A 19,383-nucleotide genomic window follows, 5' to 3' on the forward strand; every position below is an offset into this window, starting at 1 on the left:
AGGGAGGGTGTCTGTCGCTCTCTCTCTGCAGCTGAACCCGGACGTGAACGTGTTCCAGCGTAAATTCGTTAATGAAGTGCGGAGGTGTGAAGAAATGGACCGAAAGCTGCGTACGTTGGGCTCTGGGGTTTGGCACGGCTCTCGCTCTGTAGCTTTTACAGAAAAAACCAAAGAAGATTGCAGGCTCAACCTGTAAGGCAGCGTTAGAAAGCAGAGTGCTGACCGGATAAGTGAAGGTTTTCTTCCTTCTCCGCGGGTCAGGCTGCCTCCAGAGCTTCGCCTCCTTGCCTGAAAGTTAACCTCAGCCGTGTGAGGCCGGCTTAGAGTAGGGTGTGAAAGAATTCACAGCTGATAATTGGGCTGGGCGGAGGCTGCGGTGACAGTTTGATGTTGAAGTGTCTTTTTAGTTAACATTAGCAATGTTGTCTCTCCAGGGTTCGTTGAGAAGGAGATTAAAAAAGCAAATATTCCTATCATGGACACTGGTGAAAACCCAGAGGTGCCTTTTCCGCGTGACATGATTGACTTGGAGGTAATGATGTGTGTTAAGACTCAAGTATTATTTGTCTCTAGAGGGAAACAGGGGAAATCAGCTCCACTGGTAAATAGCCATTGAAATTGTTGGTGAAGGCGCATTAACCGTAGTCCCCAGCTGTCCTCAGATGCTGGCTCCGCTAGCTCTCACCAGGTTGAATTTGCTTCTGCATTATCCTAATGCAGCTGGGAGCAAAAGTACTCAAAAGGAATCTCACCCATCTAAATGAGTCAAAAACTGTTGGAGCTGCACGGTGTGTGGCGAGTCTGTGTTAAGGTTTATGAGGGTTTTTAGTGATTTGAAAAACACCGTATAGATCTGGTCTGTAAAAGATGGGCTGAGTATGAAGAGTGGATCCATGTGCCAGAGTGGACTGGAGATACTTCTGTAATTGTGTGTGAATCATGTGGGGTTATAAAGTGTCTTGCATGATTTCTTGTTTTAATAGACTTAACAGCACTTATTTATGGAATTGTTTTAAGTCCTTTTTTTTTCTTCTTTTCCCATCTTCCAGGCAAACTTTGAAAAAATTGAAAATGAGCTTAAAGAAATCAACACAAACCAGGAAGCTCTGAAGAGAAACTTCTTGGAGCTGACTGAATTAAAATTCATACTGCGTAAAACTCAGCAGTTTTTTGATGAGGTCAGAATACCGGGGGCGGATTAACGGTTGGGGAGCTGGTTCTTCTGCAAACTACCATTTTTATTCTCAGATATATTTTGGTTGCGGTTTTGGACAGTGGGGTCCTTTTCATGCTGTGTTTAAGAAAGCTCCTAAAATTATTTTCCATTTTTCATGCAGTACGCATAGCTACCCACGATTTACCTCTTAGGGTGTTGTTCTGGGTTTGGTTTAGTTAAGCGATGGTTTGTGTAACAGTTGTGTAAAACAATTTAGATGTCAGTAGTTTTTAAAGCACATCAACAGACCAAAATATGTTGCTGCAGTGAGCACGTTCTGCAGTGGCTGAGAGTTTCTTTCGTCCACGTGCAGATAAGCAGTTGTGTCGTGCTTGCACAGAGGAATTGCCATCAATTTCATTTCTCTTCAGCCTTTGAAATGTTGTGTGGAGATTACTCCTTAGGGACATGGTACAAAGTCCATTGAAGTAGTAGATTATTTGTTTCTTTGGGCCTTTGATCAAACCCTGAAGTTTTCAGAGGTAAGTTCTGGAGCAAAGCTGCCACTTAAAACCTTGGTCAGATACCAGCTGGGCCAGAAGCTGGCAGCTCTTGCACCGGACCTGAGAAGAGCTTCTCTCGTGTCGCTTCCGATGCCGACATAGCGCCTGTATGGGAGAAGACCTAAATCTTTGCTGTAAAGCTTAAGTGTCTCAGAGTCCAGGGATTTTCCTCAAATTGCTCCTGTGAGTTTTTTAGAGCAGCAAGGACGTGTTTTTCCTGAGTGCGTGTCCTGTTTCCTCTAATCCAAGGATTTGATCAAAGAGTTCTTAACGGATATGGCTGCTGGGGTTGACAGAGGCTGTGATCAAGTAGAGCTGGGCTCCTGCAAGCTTCAGACCGTTTATCTGACGGCTTGGGTTTGGGGGTTTTTGGCACAGGGTGCTGCCTGTTCAGGCATTAAGGTTGTTCCCGTGCCAGCACAAGTCTTAGTCGCTGCCGACATAGATACCGCTGCTGGGATGATCACTTGATTGGTCATGGGGTTGGTTTTAGTACAAAACCCTTGTCTTTGAGTGTTGAACGCTGTCCAAACAGTCTGCGTCAGGTCACCCACAAAAGGGAACTCAGGTCAGACTTAAATGAACTGACCACAGAAAGTTTAGGTTCCTGCTCCTGCTTGATAACTGTTTTCTGCAATAATAAACCAAAATACAACAACGAAAAAGTAAACTGAACTGCCCGTGTGCGGAGCTCAGTAAAACATAAGTGTTGAAAATCGGTTCCCACAGTAAGCAGCGAACGATCGTGCGAGAGGCCCTGGCGGGGCCGGGGCTTCCCAGCCTTGTGCCATCCCGTTACCCCCCAGTGGCGAACGCTTCATTTCTTCCTGCTGCCCTGTGCACAGCACCTTCAACACTTGAAGACTGCAATAATTTGTAATTAAGATTCTGTTGTTCATAGTAATAAGTTGCACAAGAAATGGCTTGCTGTGCCAATGATTCGCGCTTGGCGTTTGCCCGGCTCTCTGCAGTTCCTTGGCTGGGGGAGGGAGGGTGGCGAAATTTTTTTCACTACTTCATCATATGACCATTCCTGTCCAAGTAGCCATTTCTTGTTTCAACACACCATGTTGATGATTATGCTCCTTTTCTCAGTCTTCTTGTCTTTGCTTATGAAGAACAGTATGAGCTGGAGAGATTTCTCTGAGAGTTTTGCCTAGAGTGTGAGCGTAAAAGAAGACTGGAAAAGTAACGGTTAATGGCATGCAGTCCCCCGTCTCTCTTTCCTCTTAACTCTTCTCCTCATCTGCTTTTTTCTGTTTGTTTGGCATCTGTCATTTCTGTCTTGGCTCTGGGTTAATAAGTTAGGTGTGAGATGAATCTATTTTAGTTCTTGTGGAGATTGATTTTTGTTCTGTCCGTGGATGGGAAGGGGCTTGAATTGTATGGTGGTGGTGTGGTCATCCAGAGCCATCACAGAGCACGACGACGAGCAGGATGAGGGAAGTTGAACCTTTTTTTTTTTTTTCTTTTTTTCCCCTAGACCCAGAGATTAAAGACACTGATCTGGGTGAACAATAAGCAGTTTAAAAATGCATTCTAATTACTGGCATGCAAGTGCTTGGGATTTCCCAATCCTGAATGACCTGATCTAGTAGACAGGACTTCGCAATAACTATGATATTTCACTGGCTCCTGGTGAAAACTCTTATTCAGAGTAAATTTCCTAGAGTGTTGTCATTCTGCAGTGTGGTTGGATAGCTCTTCCATTTCCATATAGTCTCAATTTTTATCTCTATTAAATCTTACAGCACTGCTTTAGTCATCCTTCCAGAACCAGAGCTGATGTTGCTTGCTGTTTCCTTTTGAGAAAGGGTGTGATCGTCAAATCAAAGCTGCTGAGAGATGAATTCAAAGACCCTCGGGTTCTGTTGTGCAAATAATCCTTGTGTAAGGCAGTTCTTCTGTAGAAGAACTGGTCCAATGCAATTTATTCCAAGCTGCTTTGTTTCCTAGCTTCAGCCTCTCTAAGCAGGGCTCGTCTTTGTTTTGTGTGGTGTCCTCCGTAAAGGACGCAGCCCCAGAGGGGCAGAGGCACTACGGAGCATCTGTGACAGTTACTCTCTCTGGGGAGGTGGATCCAAAGTTTTCACGTGCGCTGCCCTTCTGTTTCCATGTTTCATGTGCTAAAATGGGATGCACTTCACAGAATGATGGCAGGGAGTGTCTTGATTGCTGATAAATACAATACAAGCCTCTTACAGCTGTAACTTACTGTTGTTCAGTGTCTTGAAATCTAGATATCCGATAGCCACCGGTATGTTTGGTCTGTATGTTTCTTTTTGGGTCCCAAACTTTATTTTGGTTGTGTTCTCTACCAAGCAAATTTTTCATTTTGTTTTCGATGTTGAAGTTGAAAGGATTAGAAATTCTTCGTGTTGGCTTTCCAAACTAGGTTAAGGGCTCCCTTATTTTGCAACATGTGTGAGCTAAAGCCGTTGAGCTGCTTTTGATGTCAACCTTGCAAAAACTTTTCCTGTACATAGTAAATATTTTATTTGACAAGCAAGTAAAGCGTTGTAGAGTTTTTCACTGAAATGATGATGCAACTGTTGCACAAATAAAGCAGCTACGGCTGAGCCGTTACACTTGCTGTACACTCCTGCGAGGCTGCGCTGTACGTCTGCACGCTTCTTGTGTGTTCGGGGGTCAAACTCTGCCTTCGGAGTGTTTTGGCAAGTTCCCTTGAGAGCTCTGTGGGGGAGGTACCCCGGAGGGTAGAGTTTGGCCCTCTGGCTGTGTCACGGGACCGTTATTTTCATCCCTTGAGTATATAAGCTGCAGAGGTAGAATTAACTGTTGTGCGGGCTTGAACAAAGTAAAAAGATGGTGCCCGAGAGGGTGTGATTTGAGCATCCCTCCTGACCTGAATTGCTGACACAAGCTGTATTCCCAAGAATTTTAGTCTGCAAACTAGCTGCATTGAAGGACGGTGTAAAACTGCCTCCTGTTTTCATGCCTGGCTAGTTACAAAATTAGCAACGCCGTCAGACTGCCCTAAGCAATGCGTCTTGTGTGTCTGGTGGTAACACATGGAGTGAATAAGGGTAAATATCTTGAAGAATGAAAAGATTTCATCAGTAAGCGTGTTTTTAAGCTGGAAGTATCGTGTATTTTTCCTGGAGGGAGAACTTAATAAAGCCAGTAAAGAAAATCACCATCCGGTACTTCCAGGTTTTATTACTGCTTCTGACCCAGTGTCTCTGTTGAAGCGGCAGTAACCTGGAGTCAAAGTACTGTCACAGAATTCCGAGGTGACAAGGTGCTGCCTGTGCTTTGGAGCGTGGCAGGAGGCCCACACGTGGGCCACGGCCCCGGGGAGCTGCCGCAAGGTCAGTCAGGCGCCCAGCGGCAGAGGTGCGATGGACGTGCAGGGCCGAGAACACTCCTGGGCTGCTTTATGTGCCAGTCGAATTTGCCGGGCGCCTTTCGCATCTTTATTAAGGTGCAGAAAGTGCCCAAGTAGTGCGGGGGGGAATTGGCATCCGCCCTCACGTTTTCCTCCACATGAGATCTAGGGAAAGGTGGGAGGGAGTATGGCACTCTGGTCCATGCCATTAAAAAGTGGTTCTTGGGAACATCTCTTGTATTTAAAACTTGATACGTTTTTTGAATTCTGCCTTTCTTCAGACTTATGTATCCAACAGCCCCTTTGTTCTGCTGCAGCAATCTCCAGACCCTTCTTGTATGAAAGCTTTGCTGAGCCATTCCACTTTTCCTCTTGTTTTTCTCCCACCTCGTGCAATTCTTGCTGTCTTTTCTGTCATCTCGTTCCTCTTTCTATTGTCTTATATTCGTTCTTTCTTTTTCATTTCCTTTTTTTTCTCTTTTTTTCTCCACAAACTGTCTCCTGGTTCCTCGTTCTCTGCATGCCACTAACTAGTTTCATTAGATATTAATTGATTTGTGAATTCAGGCTGAATTGCATCATCAGCAGATGGCGGATCCAGACCTGTTGGAGGAATCCTCTTCGCTCCTGGAACCAAGCGAGATGGGAAGAGGAGCCCCGCTACGACTTGGGTAATGGCAGTTGGTGCTTTCTTCTCTCTGGCTTTAGGACTGCTGGCTCACGTTCAGCATGTGGAACCCACAGTGGTTTGAGCCCAGGTGTGGAGCTTTCCAGACCGGTCCCTCGAGTGGCTGAAGGCTGATATTAAACTGGTGGCTGGTCTCTGCTCTTGTCCTGTGGACAGTAGCTTCCCAGCTCGTGTTTGTGCTTCGCCTGTTTTTCTCTGCATGAAAAATTGTACTGGCTTGCTGCTTGAAAATGTGTCCTGGTTGCTTTTTCTGATATTCTGTTGAAACTAGTAGCCACTGTAGGCACTTAATACTCTGAAAAAAGGTATAGTTGTAGGTCATCTTTTCTAGCTGCTTCCAACTTCTCTGTGTACGTGTGTAGTTTTTTATCTGAAACCAGTGAAGTCTTCTGAAGCACGTACCTAGAGCGGTGGCCGCTGTAATCCTTGCCCTGTAATGTAGCAAGAGCCTAGTGAAATGGGACTGGCAGGCACACGGGCTGTATGTCTAAATGCATTTGTTCTTTAACAAGAGATTTTCATTTATTTATTTATTTTTTAGATGGGTTATTTCATTCTGTTAAGAGGTGCAGCTCGTGCTATGGTGCAGTTGTGTTCGTTGTGGTTTTATCTCTGTATCTAGAGGACCTTCCATTTTGCTGAGAGAACTGATTTTAAAAGAATATTTTTGTAGCTTTCGATCTGGTGCTAAGCTCCAGCTGTCATCAGCGTTTGGCGTGTTAGCCTACGTGTGCTTTTAGGCGCAGAACCAGCATTTACGCCGTCCCCTTTGCAGGTTTGTGGCCGGTGTGATCAACCGTGAGCGAATCCCCACGTTTGAGCGCATGCTGTGGCGAGTGTGCCGAGGGAACGTGTTCCTGCGTCAGGCGGAAATTGAGAACCCCCTGGAGGACCCCGTAACGGTAAAAGGAAGCACTGTTTGCACCAGCAAGGTCTGGGATGTGGAGAAGGATCTAAGACCTCTGTCCCTCAGTGGGCTCCGTGCAGGCGAATGTTTGTGTCGTGTGCCTTCACGGTCCCTCCCTGCAGCCTCCGAGGCTTTGGTGACAATTGTTTTACCATGTTACTAACACAGAAGGAGCAGGATGGATGAAGAAGCTGCTGAAAGGGAGCGAAACAACTCAAAACTTAGCCTGCGGCAGGGCGTAGCTGCCTCTCTGGCACAAGTGCAGCTCCTGTGTGCAGTTCTGAATAAGTCATCATCCTTGTAAGGGGACGTTAGCAGTACGTGCCATCTGTAGCTCATTTACTCTGAATTTGGACCTTTTTTTTCCCCTTAAATTGTTAATTAATAATTTAAACATCCACCTGAGACTTGTTGGCATTATTACAGACATAAATAGTGAATGTTGTGATTCGGTCTCCTCTTTGCTCAAAGCAAGGGTCAAGACCTCAGGAGCTCTTGCTCTCAGCCAGCTGGGGGAAGGCGCTGGGGAGGCTGCCCTGGGACAACGGCAGAAGAGTTGAAACCCAGGAACTGCCTCTTTGTTTCCCCTGTAAAGGCGACTTGTTCGCCTGTCCCACAGGCTGCCGGTGGTTGACCTGTTCAATTATCTGTCTGCTAGGAGAGACTGTGTTCTTATTGCGCAGCACTTCCTTAAATTGAGGTTACACCTAGTGTAATTATTCTTGAAACATTACGTTAAAATTTCCTCAGTAAGGTAGAACAATGACTTGTCCACAAACGCAGGAAGGGGGACCTGGCTGTTGACATGAGAACAGCTGTACAAAGAATGTGCCGTTGCCCTCCCTGGAGAATCAAAGTTGTTCAACTCCGCTTCGTCTTATTTTCATTCACTCTTTAGCTTTTTCCTTGGTTCCGTAGGTGAGCTGACTGCAGTAAGTGCTGATAAATATTTCATTGCATCTCCGTTCTTTAGCGGAACAGCCTTTGCTGTGTATTGTATTATGTAGAACAGATAATAGATGATCTAGAATATTTTGCTTCCCTAGACACAAGTGCACTAGGATTATCCTATACTGAGACTAAGAAAATTGCTTTCCTTGTCACTGTTGGAGTGCTCTTAAGGTACCTTGTTCCCTCACTGTGCAGATACGAGCTCTGTCTGTGCAGACTCAGAGGAAGGAAGCTCGAACTGTGTTGTAATCTGCTGTTATGCTAATTTCTGTAAGTAGCTGAGCTATTACAGTGCACTCTTTCTTCTGTTCTAGGGGGATTATGTGCACAAGTCTGTGTTTATCATCTTTTTCCAAGGCGACCAGCTGAAGAACAGAGTGAAGAAGATATGTGAAGGGTATGAAAGGCTTACAGCTGGGCAACTCTCTCAGATACTTGAAAAACATGAACACGATTTGAGATCAATGTTTTTCTACTCCTTATATCGCAGTGACTGTAGGATGACAGGTTGTGACAGCACATGAAATGTACCATAAGTAGCTGAAACATTTTGCAGTCAGACTAGCCATGCCCCGAGCCCGTGAGGCTGCTCTGATAGAGAATGCCTGGACCCGAGGGAGTTCACGTGTTGAACCTGAACAGAGCCTTGACAGTGGGATGTCAGCAGGTGCTGAGCAGTGACTGACACGGTGGTGGCACCCGGAGCTGGGCTGGCTCCTCAGCTTTGTCACGCCGCCTTTGAGGCAGGGTTGGGCCAGGGAGCAGAGCATTTTCTCCCACTTCTGTTTTCTTAAGCGTTCAGTGGCTGTTTTATCCTGAAACAGACTTCTGTACCCACTGGATTTAAAGGCTGAAACTCTGCTTTGGCAGTGTTTGCTGATCAGAAACTTCTAAGGTGCTTGCTTTATTTCTGTATTCGGGCTCAACCATCTAGTTCCCTGATGGATTTATTTTCTTTCCATCTTTGTTACTTAGCTGGCTTGTGTGTCTTTCAGGTTCCGTGCCTCCCTCTACCCGTGTCCAGAAACACCACAGGAGAGGAAGGAGATGGCTTCTGGTGTCAATACCAGAATTGATGATCTTCAGATGGTAAAATAACTTGGGTCAATGCCCTGTTTTCTTTTTTTTCTTTAACAATATAGTTAAAATCTTCTTTGGATCCAATGAGAGTTTTTGGCCCTATTAGATGATTGTATTTTCAGCTCCAGGTAGCTTGAGACCAGCAGCTCAGCAGTGCAAGAAGGATGTGTGGAGGCTGCCTGCTCAGTTGTTTTCTTTGTCAGGGTTTAGGATAGTGGGGTGGTTTGATGTTTCTGGAGGGCCGAGCAGTTAATTATACACATATAAGTACAGCATTGCATACCAAGGAGCAGAGAGGACTAGGTCCAGCTCCGAAGGCACGCTCATGTAATTGCCTGTCTCATCTCCAGGAACTTTGAGAACGTTTAAGCCTGTTTCCAAGTTGAGAATGCTAACTTTAACTTAGCTGTTCTTTTTTTCTGCCTGGCTTCATATTTTCGCGTTGTACTGTCCTGAAGAGTTTCTCCTTTAAAACTGATCTCTCGTGCAGCAGCCTGAGTGTTGGTAAAAAGTAATCGGCACACAAATCTACTGGGTACCAGCTCTGAAATGCTTGATGCTTGCTTCAAGGAGAAAAGGCAGTGTGTTATAATGCAGAAAAAATAAGGAATATGAGACAAAGATAAGTTTCAGGAACTAAGAGGAAGAAGAAACAGTTTAGTTTGGACTGATACAGAAACTGCCTGAGGCTGGGAGCTGTGTGGTGCAGCTGTTCAGCCAGTTTAAAGGACACAGGAGCTCAGAAGCAATTTAAGTAGCAGGATTCAAAGCTGAGTGTGCCCCATGTCCTTGCTTTCGCTTGAGTCTAAGACTTTCCAGTCTGGAAATCTGACTTGGCATGAGTTAGATGTGTTCCTGGAAAACATCCCCAGTAGAAAACACTTTCTCCATTTCCCTTCATTTAAGAAGCTTTTCGTTGTAATCTTTGTGTGTTTTCTTCTCTGCTCTTTTAACCTGGGTGGAGGAATAAATGTTCTCTCTGATGTCTGAACAGTTCAATGTTTGAAATATCCACTGACTTTGATGTTGCAGGAGGGAAATGGTCAAAAGGTGTGCCTGGAAAGAAGCCTTAAAACCTTTCAGCAGAGCTAATTAATCTGGAGGCTAAAGCTATGTGGCAGCCCTGGGGCAGCCTTGTGCCTGGGCTGGGGGAGAGGGCTCAGCTGGCCCGCTGCGACTGTGCTGTGTGCCGCCGTATACCTTAAGTTTTGGTCAATGATTTTGCCTCATCTTTATCTTGCTCCTCCATGAAAGGTGCTGAACCAAACAGAGGATCATCGCCAGAGGGTTTTGCAGGCAGCCGCTAAAAATATCCGTGTCTGGTTCATCAAAGTGCGCAAGATGAAGGCGATCTACCATACCCTGAACCTGTGCAACATCGACGTGACGCAGAAGTGCTTGATTGCTGAAGTCTGGTGTCCTGTCGCTGACCTCGATTCTATCCAGTTTGCTCTCCGGAGAGGCACTGTACGTACCCGCTGCGCCGCTGCCGTCTGCTGCTCTTCAGGCACTGCCAACTATCGGGAAACGCAGCACGGATTAATTGATTTTTTCCAAATCGCAAGTCTCTGAAAACCGTCCCCTGGGGCTGTTTTGAATCCGTCCTCACAGAGGACAATTTATTTAACATGCAGGAATCGTGTCTTATAGATAAACTTTGTGACAAGCACATTGTGTAAAGCTTGAAGTGCGGGGAAAATGCTGTTACAGTAGGGTGTTACCTGTGTTCAGGTCCTTGGGTACGTTAGTTAACCTGGCTGTGCTTTGGAGTCCTGCTGCTTGGCTGTGGAGTGGAACTCGCTGAGAGCAGCTATCCAGGACACTAGCAAGCTTGCCCTTGGCTCAGACAGATTAGCAGAGTTGGGTGTCTCGAAGTCCTTTCGTTTGCTGTTTTAAAAAAACCCCAAACTCTTGCATGAGTTTTCTTGTCTGTCCTAATCGGACAACGTTCATCCTTTCTGCAAATGCTTCTCTTCTGCCATACAAAGTGCAGAGCCGTGGAAACTTGGCAGTCTTCCTCAGCTGCTCGAATGTATTTCTCGTTGTGCAAGCACACTACAAAAATGCGAGCTTGTAGTTTTCCAAAAGCTAAGGAGAAAGTAGTGTTTTACTCTCTCCTCCAGTGCTTTGAGGATTGGTTTCCTAATTTATTTATTTTCTTTAAACAGGAGCACAGTGGATCCACTGTCCCATCTATTTTAAACAGGATGCAAACCAATCAGACCCCACCAACATACAACAAAACTAACAAGTTTACTTGTGGCTTTCAAAATATTGTTGATGCTTATGGCATTGGAACATACCGGGAAATAAATCCAGGTAAATTCATACTTATAAAAGTCCAAGACGTCTGTCTCAATTTTTTGTAATCATGGTGTTTCTCCATGTTGTCTGTCCTTTGTGAAAGTTTCCAATCGGAGTACTTGGTACCTTTCAGAAGCAGAAAGGAAGCTCAGCAATTGCACCGCTAAATTGCATAAGCTCTGCTGTGCCGAGTCTGGGCTGACTCGGATACCGAGCGTTAGGAGCCATCTTTTCTCTTGCAGCACCGTATACGATCATTACCTTCCCCTTCCTGTTTGCTGTGATGTTTGGAGATTTTGGCCACGGGATCCTGATGACTCTGATCGCTGTCTGGATGGTGCTTCGGGAAAGTCGCATTCTGTCACAGAAGAGTGACAACGAGGTAAAGCGGGAGGTGGTGCTGAGCTTTGCGTTGAAAGGAGAGTTGCGGCGTGGTTTGCCTGTGTCCTTCCTCCCTTGCGTTCACAGTGCCCGTTGAAGCAGAGACTTGGGGCTCTTGGTCTGTGCGGCCAATACGGTTTGTCCTGTATGAGAGGCCTTCCTTGTTCTCATGGACTGTCTTTGTTCCTCTTTGTGTTTTGGGTTTTTTATATATTAGATGTTCAACATGGTGTTTAGTGGCCGATACATCATTCTGCTGATGGGACTGTTCTCCACTTACACGGGCCTCATCTACAACGACTGCTTCTCCAAGTCTCTTAATATGTTCGGTTCATCGTGGAGCGTCCGGCCAATGTTCACGAAAGGCAACTGGTCGTGAGTAAACACTTGGTGATTAGGTAAAGAGTGACCCTGACAAGCAGGCGAATTCTCTTTCCCCATTGTCCTCCCAGCTCAGGAAAACAAAGACGTCTGAACTCAGTCTCAGGTAGAACTGGAAGAGGGCTGTAAACGTGATATCTATCAAGTTTCAAGCCAGCTTTTTTGGTTTTTTTTCCCCCGGAGAAGTTTGTAAAGATGTAGTTTAGCACCTTTCCTGTCATAGAAGTAGCAAGAGTTCTGCATCTTTCTTCCTTGCGATGCTGGGTAACAAGTCAAGAAACAGGTTTATTATTAATTTGGGGAAATCTCTAGGACCACGCAGGAACCTTAGAGTTCTCTCAGTTTGAGATGTTCCTTTCTCTCACAGGGGGAGAATGTTGTTAGTTTTTGCAGAAAGAGGACGGGTTGGGTGTGTTAATGTTTGTGTAATCTGCTTATTCCCAAACAGAGATGCCTTGCTAGAGACGACCCCTCTGCTTCAGCTGAACCCCGCGATCCCAGGGGTGTTCGGCGGACCCTACCCCTTCGGCATTGACCCGGTAAGAGCTCGTCCTGCCTCTGCTGACCTTTTTTCTTGGGGAAAGTTTTCTGATCTCTTTTTCAGTCAGTCTTGGAAATGTAAGTTTCCAAGTCATTTTGTATCTGCTTCCGTCAGTAATGCTGCTGCTCACCCTGCTTAGAACATTTCATACTGAACTTGCGTGTTCCACATTAAAGAGGAAGTGCAGAAAATCAGAACGACAAGTAGTTGTTCATTTAAATGTATAATATTTTTCTTTTCTGTCAGGGATACAGCCCTCTTTTTTTCCTGCAACTCCTGCCAGCCGCAGAAACAAGCCAGGTTTGATTCCTGCTCTGATGGTGGGATCAGTTACTGTAGGACAGTGTTCCCAGCAGAAAAGCTTGTCTGCTCATTTCCCCAAAAGATATCGATGTGACAAATGCATCTTAAAAAACCAAACCTGCTCTTACAGCCTAATACTTCCTGGGTGGTTAATACTGTTTAGGTTAAAGTGAATGTTTTCGTTCTCTCCTGTTTTTTTCCCTCTGTGTTTGGCTGACTCCAGGTTGTTTTTCACAGATTTGGAATATTGCCAGCAATAAGCTGGCCTTCCTCAATTCGTTTAAGATGAAAATGTCTGTGATTCTTGGCATTATCCACATGCTCTTTGGTGTCACCCTCAGTCTCCTCAACCATATGTAAGTGCTTTGCTCTGTCCTTCTTGTGGTGGGCGAAGCTTCTTGGGGCAGGGTGCGAGTCTCGGTGCAGGGTGCGGGAGCCCATCAGGCTTTAACCCGCCGGTCACAGGGTGCGGTTGTTCCTGTCTGCGTACGTTTCGGTATCTGTGTTGGGGAGTTCTGGTGCTTCAGTCCCAGCTGTCGCTGCGGTGCTGAGCCCCTGCAGTTGTGTCCCAAAAGCACTCTTTGCGCTCCTGTTGAGTTTTTGCCCTACATATCCCTAATGCTAACCAAACGTAGCATTAACTCTCTTTTTCTCTTTTTTTCCCCTGTAGCTATTTTAAGAAGCCACTGAACATATACCTTGGATTTATTCCAGAAATGATTTTCATGTCATCCCTCTTTGGATACCTTGTTATTCTCATTTTCTACAAATGGACAGCCTATGATGCTCACACGTCAAAGGACGCACCAAGCCTTCTGATACATTTTATCAACATGTTTCTGTTCTCCTATGGTGATACCAGTAATAAGATGCTTTATAAAGGGCAGGTGTGTGCTTTTGCTAGAATAAGATCAGAGAGGCTTCATGATAGTCAGACTCTTTCATTGACCTTGAAGTGACTGAAATCCTGTGTTAAACATTTTTCCTCTGCGGCAGAGGAAATGTGGCAATGTTTCCAAAGCTGGCACTATGTGATGTTGAAGAGGGAGGCAATAATCCCTATACTGGCGATTTATATCAATCTGAACATAAGTCAGCTGTAGCTCCAGAACATTTGGATCCAGATTAACGGTGGAAAGTGATTAGGAATATTGTCCTGCATCTGCACTGAGCTCAGCTAAGATATTAATGCCATTTCCTCCCAGCACTATTGGGCATCTGCCAAATTCTCCTTCCCTGCAGAATCTTTTGGATTTTTCCCTAATCTCAACCAGTGCCAGCGTTACACGCTGTGTACGGCCTGGTGGGGCAGCGGCAAGCACCGCGCATCTCGCTGTCCCGGAGAGAGATGGGGAAGGGCCGGTGCTGGCAGGCAGTTCAGTCGCTGGGTGTCGCGTAGGACCTCCCGCTGGGTTGCGCGTGTGTGTGAGCACAGGCTGCCGCGGCATCATCTGAGACTTGTTTCTTTTACAGAAAGGGCTCCAGTGTTTCCTTGTGGTGGTGGCATTACTGTGTGTCCCGTGGATGCTGATAGCTAAACCACTGGTCCTTCGTCGTCAGTATTTGTGGAGAAAGCACCTGGTGGGTGACTACCTCTTATCTGTTCAGTATGAAAACTAATTATGGTTGAAAAGCTACGTTCTCCACCTTGCCCCTGGATACGTAGGTTCACGCTGCATTGTGACCCGTAAAACGTTTTTGCGTGTTCTAGGCCTAAAGGCAGGTGGGTTGTACTGGAGACAGAGTGTTGCCTGCCTGCTTCTCAGATCTGGATCCAGCATCAAACCTGCCTTAAACATACCCTTGTGTTGGTAACACTAAAAGCGATGTATCTGGCTTGGGCTTGTTCAGCTGCTTTTGGAGCCCGGTGTGGGTGGGTGCTGGATGCACGTCTGTTCCTTCTCTAGGCAGTGATGTAAAGGCAGAGACGTGAGCTCAATTGGCTGGCAGGCTTATCGGCTGTCGTCGTTAAAGCACTTTTGGACAGTGAAAAATAACAAAAGGGGAAAAAAAAGGAAGTAGGCTTGTGCGGTCATTATGTCTTCTGGTTGTCTTCTGGGGTTTCCAACTGTACTGTAAAGTATCTTTATATAAAAAGCAGGAACCTGGCACACGTGCACTGAGGAGACTTGAAAATTCTCCCTGCATGTATGGCAGAGAGCTTTTAGGATGTTAAGTGAGTCAAAGATCAGTTCAGTTAAAGACACTCCCTCTCCCTTCTCTGACCATCTTTCATCCTCCCATGTCCCCTCCATTCGTCTCCCTTTCTCTTTTTGTTTTCTTCCTCCCTTTCTTTTCTTCCATCCACTATCAGGAAGGGCAACCCGCGGAGGCCCAAGTCAGCACAGTCCCGAACGAGCAGGCACTAGAGGCAGCAGCGGCTGCGACAGTGAGTGGATTTAAAAGTCGCCCGATGGATTTAAAGATGGGAGCTGGCTTTCTGTGTAATGGCCAAGAGAGCATGGAATGTATCTGAATTTCTTAAGTGAATGACAACTGCACCTTTAGGGTGAAAAAAACACTTTCTCTTGGAAAGAGCAAAGTTCAGCAAAATTGATGCATTCTGGAAGAACTACCAGGCTGAAGGATGGTAGTTGTGTGTGCACAGAATGCAGAGACACTTCTTGGCAGGAGTGCTGCTGAAATCAGAACCCGCAGAGCAGCACAGGAATACCTTGCTACCACATCCCCCCAGGTTAAGTTCCCCTTTTATTTCTTTTCTTGCGATTTGTTTGAGACAGATTAGGATTCTTCTCAGTGAGGCATTTCTGTTCACATTACGTGTTCCCAAACCCCAGGAATGTATTGGTGATTACTGGATTTTCACTCCGGTGCTCCGGTCTAGATGCTTGGACTTGAAACTATTATAAAAGGGTTGTGCACAAAGAAGCCTCCCAGCAGCGGCTGATCCATTTCTTTGAGTCCAAGCCTGCAGACGGTCTGTACAGCCCCAGCTTGCTGGAGGAGCGAAGGTTGCAGCAGCTCCCAGGGCTCGGTCCTGTCCCAGCGCTGCCTATTTCAGCTTGTTCTTGGCCGTGAGTGCTGCCTGTCTAGCTCGGAAGCGTAAATCTCACAAATTCTGTGAGGCACTTGCTCACTGCTCGTGTCAAAGGTACTTTTTAGCTGTTGGCCAGCGTTTCTGCCGTGACATTTTAAACAGCCTCTCGGAGATGTCAGAAGTGAAAAGGGATCTTTTGTGCGTGATCCATCCAGCGTATTAAGTGCATCTCAGTACAAAACGCTGTGAGGGAACATCTTTTGTATGAGGTGTGGTTGGAAGTATAAAGTAAACAACTGGGGCTTTTGGAGCTGTGTTTAGGTTGGATGGGTTACGGAGAACGGATACAAGTTGGGTGTGAGGGAAAAGCTGCAAAAGTGCAAATTCACACAGGCTAGAAACACTGATACTGCTTGTCAGTAGCTCATAATGTTTCAAAGATGATGAAAATCCTAATGAAAGCATTGCCTTTTTAATTTATTTCTATTTTCAGAATAAATTTCTTTACATGTCCACCTAATTTATTTTTAGAAACCTGACAAAACCTTTAACTCTCATTTGGCATTTTGGACAAATTTATAGTTCAATCTAAAATGTAAGTTGGCGTCTAAGAAGAGATGAGTTACAAGAACTTCGAGCAGCCGTTCTGCTGGCCTGCCCGAGTGACGCGCTGCGACAGCGGCCAGGCTGCGGGATCTTACAGCTCCGCAGCTCACGCAGCCATCCCCAAAGTGCCGCGGTCTTGGTGTGTTCGCAGTGACCCCGGCACCGTGCTGTAGCCAACCACTCGGCTTTTCCTGCCGTTTGTGGCGTTCCTGCTTGCCTCTCTCGGTGGGTCACACTCACAGGTCCTCGTCTGTGTCCCTCAGATCAGTCACTGGCGTGTCTGGAGGGAGACAGAAACCCCGCTGTGCGGTGCCGAGAGCTGCTGGCTGAGCCGAAATCCAGAAACAGGAAAGTGCCCCTTACCCTGATGTCCCAAAAAGGAACCGCTTGCACAGCGTAGGATTTCCAAGTGCGGGGAAGCGATGTCCCTGCGTGGCGTCGGGACACTGGCAGGAGCGGGTTGGCGATGCCGCTCCGGGACGGTGTCATCCCCAGCTGTTTCCAGAGATGTGCCTTTTCTTTTGCTTAGGGTTGCAATTACTTTGTAGGAATGTATCAAGGACTCGGTCAGACAGACTTTTTTTCCCCAGCCCTAGCAGGAATCAGCATCTTTCCCATCCAAGCTGGGAAATAGAATTGTACAGCTGGCTTAACCTGGGCCTTAATATTTTGTTTCCTTCTGTGAGCTGCCGCTGCGCACGGAGGCATAAGAAACACATGCTCTTGCAGTGAACCACAAGCAACACTTTGCTCTTTCTTTTTCTGCATGTGTTAGGGAACGCACAACTTTGGTGGGATCCGGGTGGGCAATGGACCAACGGAGGAGGATGCTGAGATCATTCAACATGACCAGTTATCCACCCACTCTGAGGAGGGGGAAGAGGTAAGCGCCTGACACCCTCCCTCTCGGGGCAATGCACGCGGCAGCAGAACGAGCCGGCGCTGGGACTCTATTCACCGATTTCCAGGCTGTTTCAAACTAAACAGCAACGTTTTCAGTGGTTTCCATAGCGGTTCTCATGCAGGCTACCTCTTGGTCGCTCCCTGGACTCCAGAAAAAGCAGAATAATTTGCACATAAAGGGGAGCGTGGCTCTTTTTGTCCTCATTTCAGAGATCCATCATCTCGGCGGGGCCTGCGCAGCATGAGTTGCCCCGGGCTCCCAGGGCCCCCCCCGCTTCTCCAGCGGCAGCCAAAACCCAGGGCCTGCACTCTGCAGAGGGGAAATCTTGTTTATAAATTTATTTTGGCTGCTGGGGCTAATATTAATCGCTCTCTTTACCTCTGGTAGAGAAGAAAAAGGAGTCGATCCCACATAGTTTGGGAGTATTCTGACGGCTCTTAACAGTTCTGCAGCGGTCCCTTGCCTCTGTGGTGCATGCCACGTGTTACTGTGTCGTGTTTAGGAGGGAGTTACTGAATGTGTTCGTGATTCGTGTGACTGAGACACTGCACTAAATGCAAACTTATGTTTTCAAGCATACGGAGGACGAGGTGGTAAGAGCACAGCCAGCTTCGCGTTCATGTCTATCGGGGCCATTTCCCCTCGGTGTAAAGCACGTGCTGAATTAAACGTGTTATGTCACGACATCTTGTTTCCCAAAAGATTTAGCTGTTCACATGTTACAGGACATTTTTAATTCTTCACACATACATGCCCATTAACAGGCCTTTAATTACTTCATCTATGCAGCTTGTTTGTCTTATCCCCTGTCTGCAGATCTCTCTTAGTTTACCTGGAAAGTTGTGAAGCTGGAAGTCTCAAACTGAAAGCTCTTGCTTTTAAACTTCTGAAGAAGTCTCATTTGCCTTACGTTGTGTCTTCGGTAATTCTGCGCTGCAGCAAACTATTGAAAGATATTTTCCCCCAAACCGTCTGCCATTTTAAGGATAAGAGTGGTTGTTTCCAGTCAGCACGTACAGCAAATCCAGTCCAGTTTCATCCAGTTCAATGACTTAACTAACCAGTGTCTTTCTGTTCTGGGTAGAACTCCAGACAGTGTACTTCTCCCACACCCTGGCCGAGTGGTAACTCGGCCGTTGCACGTGGCTGTGCATGGTTCAAATGTTTGTCACGTTCCCTTTGCTGCGCTCCAGCCTGCCGGGGCGCTGGTCGCTGGGGCAGGCTCTGTTAGAGAGCTTTGCAGCCCATGTTCTGTGGAGGAAGAATTAAGTAATTTAACTTAATTATTTGAAATATTTATTGCCCTGGATATACTAGGGGAGAAATAAGAATATAAATAGCTTTCTGTGCATGCTTAGAGCATTAGTCACTTGATGTATTTAAAACATCGTGTTCACTTAGCTTAAATATGAGCAGTTTCTGGAGCATGGATTAAATCCAAAATGTAGGGAAGGCTTTCCCAAGCTGCAAAATAAGAAACTGTCCTACATGGCAGACTTCCTTATAAGTTCTTCTTTTATTATCTCAGAAAATTACCAAGACACAGAGACTTTGCCAATAAGCGGTGCACAGATGTGACTTTTTCAAGGTTGCTTCACGCATTACTTTTGCTTTCAAAAAGGGCGAGTTTGAATCTTGCAAAATGCTCCTGTTGATCCTGTAGCGAAGGTTCGTGCGCAGTATTGACTTGGAATACTGTCTCCTTTTTCATAACGGCACATACAGTTTCCTGCTGATGAAAACCATCTTGGTGCTGAACAGTCTTTTCCTGGCAAAGTCGGTGCCTGAATTTGGAATATCTAGTGTGTGAAACCGATAATACTCAAGCCGCAGCAGTAAACTAAACTATCGTCCTCCAAAGCCTAGCAAGGCAAGAGAATTATATTTTCCTTTATAAAACTGACTTGCTAAACCAGGAGAAGACGGTGTCAGTGCCTGACGTCAGACACGATGTCCTTGGTCCTAGTTCCAGGTAGCGCGCTCGCTCTCGCCGGCTGGCCAGCCCCGGCCGCTCGCAGGGCTCGCCGCTCCCTTCACGCTCCGTGTCCTCTTTGCAGTTCGACTTTGGCGACACCGTGGTGTACCAGGCCATCCACACCATCGAGTACTGCCTGGGCTGCATCTCGAACACGGCGTCCTACCTGAGGCTCTGGGCGCTCAGCCTGGCCCACGCACGTGAGTGTTCCCTGCGGGTCTGATCGCCCTGGGTGGGCGGGAGGCGAGAGGCAGGAGCACGAGGAGCCTCCCCGCGCTCAACGCCCTGGGAACGGA

The 19,383-nt window shown here is 46.5% G+C and overlaps 1 protein-coding gene across 2 annotated transcripts in view; it reads left to right on the forward strand.

Annotated features, from left to right (window-relative positions):
• Window positions 1-37: 37 nt before the first annotated feature.
• ATP6V0A1 (ATPase, H+ transporting, lysosomal V0 subunit a1) overlaps window positions 38-19,383 on the forward strand; it is a 19,888-nt gene continuing 542 nt past the window's right edge. The window contains exons 1-18 of one of the 2 annotated variants that reach the window (XM_009872058.1): window positions 38-110; window positions 435-532; window positions 1,050-1,178; window positions 5,657-5,739; window positions 6,532-6,658; window positions 7,929-8,011; window positions 8,610-8,703; window positions 9,949-10,161; window positions 10,863-11,013; window positions 11,241-11,380; window positions 11,597-11,754; window positions 12,209-12,299; window positions 12,842-12,960; window positions 13,275-13,491; window positions 14,078-14,185; window positions 16,984-17,091; window positions 17,688-17,705; window positions 19,170-19,287. In XM_009872058.1, coding sequence (XP_009870360.1) covers window positions 95-110; window positions 435-532; window positions 1,050-1,178; window positions 5,657-5,739; window positions 6,532-6,658; window positions 7,929-8,011; window positions 8,610-8,703; window positions 9,949-10,161; window positions 10,863-11,013; window positions 11,241-11,380; window positions 11,597-11,754; window positions 12,209-12,299; window positions 12,842-12,960; window positions 13,275-13,491; window positions 14,078-14,185; window positions 16,984-17,091; window positions 17,688-17,705; window positions 19,170-19,287 — 2,071 coding nt within the window. In that variant the 5' untranslated portion in view covers window positions 38-94. Of the gene's footprint in view, window positions 111-434; window positions 533-1,049; window positions 1,179-5,635; window positions 5,740-6,531; window positions 6,659-7,928; window positions 8,012-8,609; window positions 8,704-9,948; window positions 10,162-10,862; window positions 11,014-11,240; window positions 11,381-11,596; window positions 11,755-12,208; window positions 12,300-12,841; window positions 12,961-13,274; window positions 13,492-14,077; window positions 14,186-16,983; window positions 17,092-17,687; window positions 17,706-19,169; window positions 19,288-19,383 lie in introns of both variants that reach the window. The other variant, XM_009872057.1, reaches the window with a different exon arrangement.

Source organism: Apaloderma vittatum, unplaced genomic scaffold, assembly GCF_000703405.1.
Source record: "Apaloderma vittatum isolate BGI_N311 unplaced genomic scaffold, ASM70340v1 scaffold8566, whole genome shotgun sequence".
NCBI lineage: Eukaryota > Metazoa > Chordata > Aves > Trogoniformes > Trogonidae > Apaloderma > Apaloderma vittatum.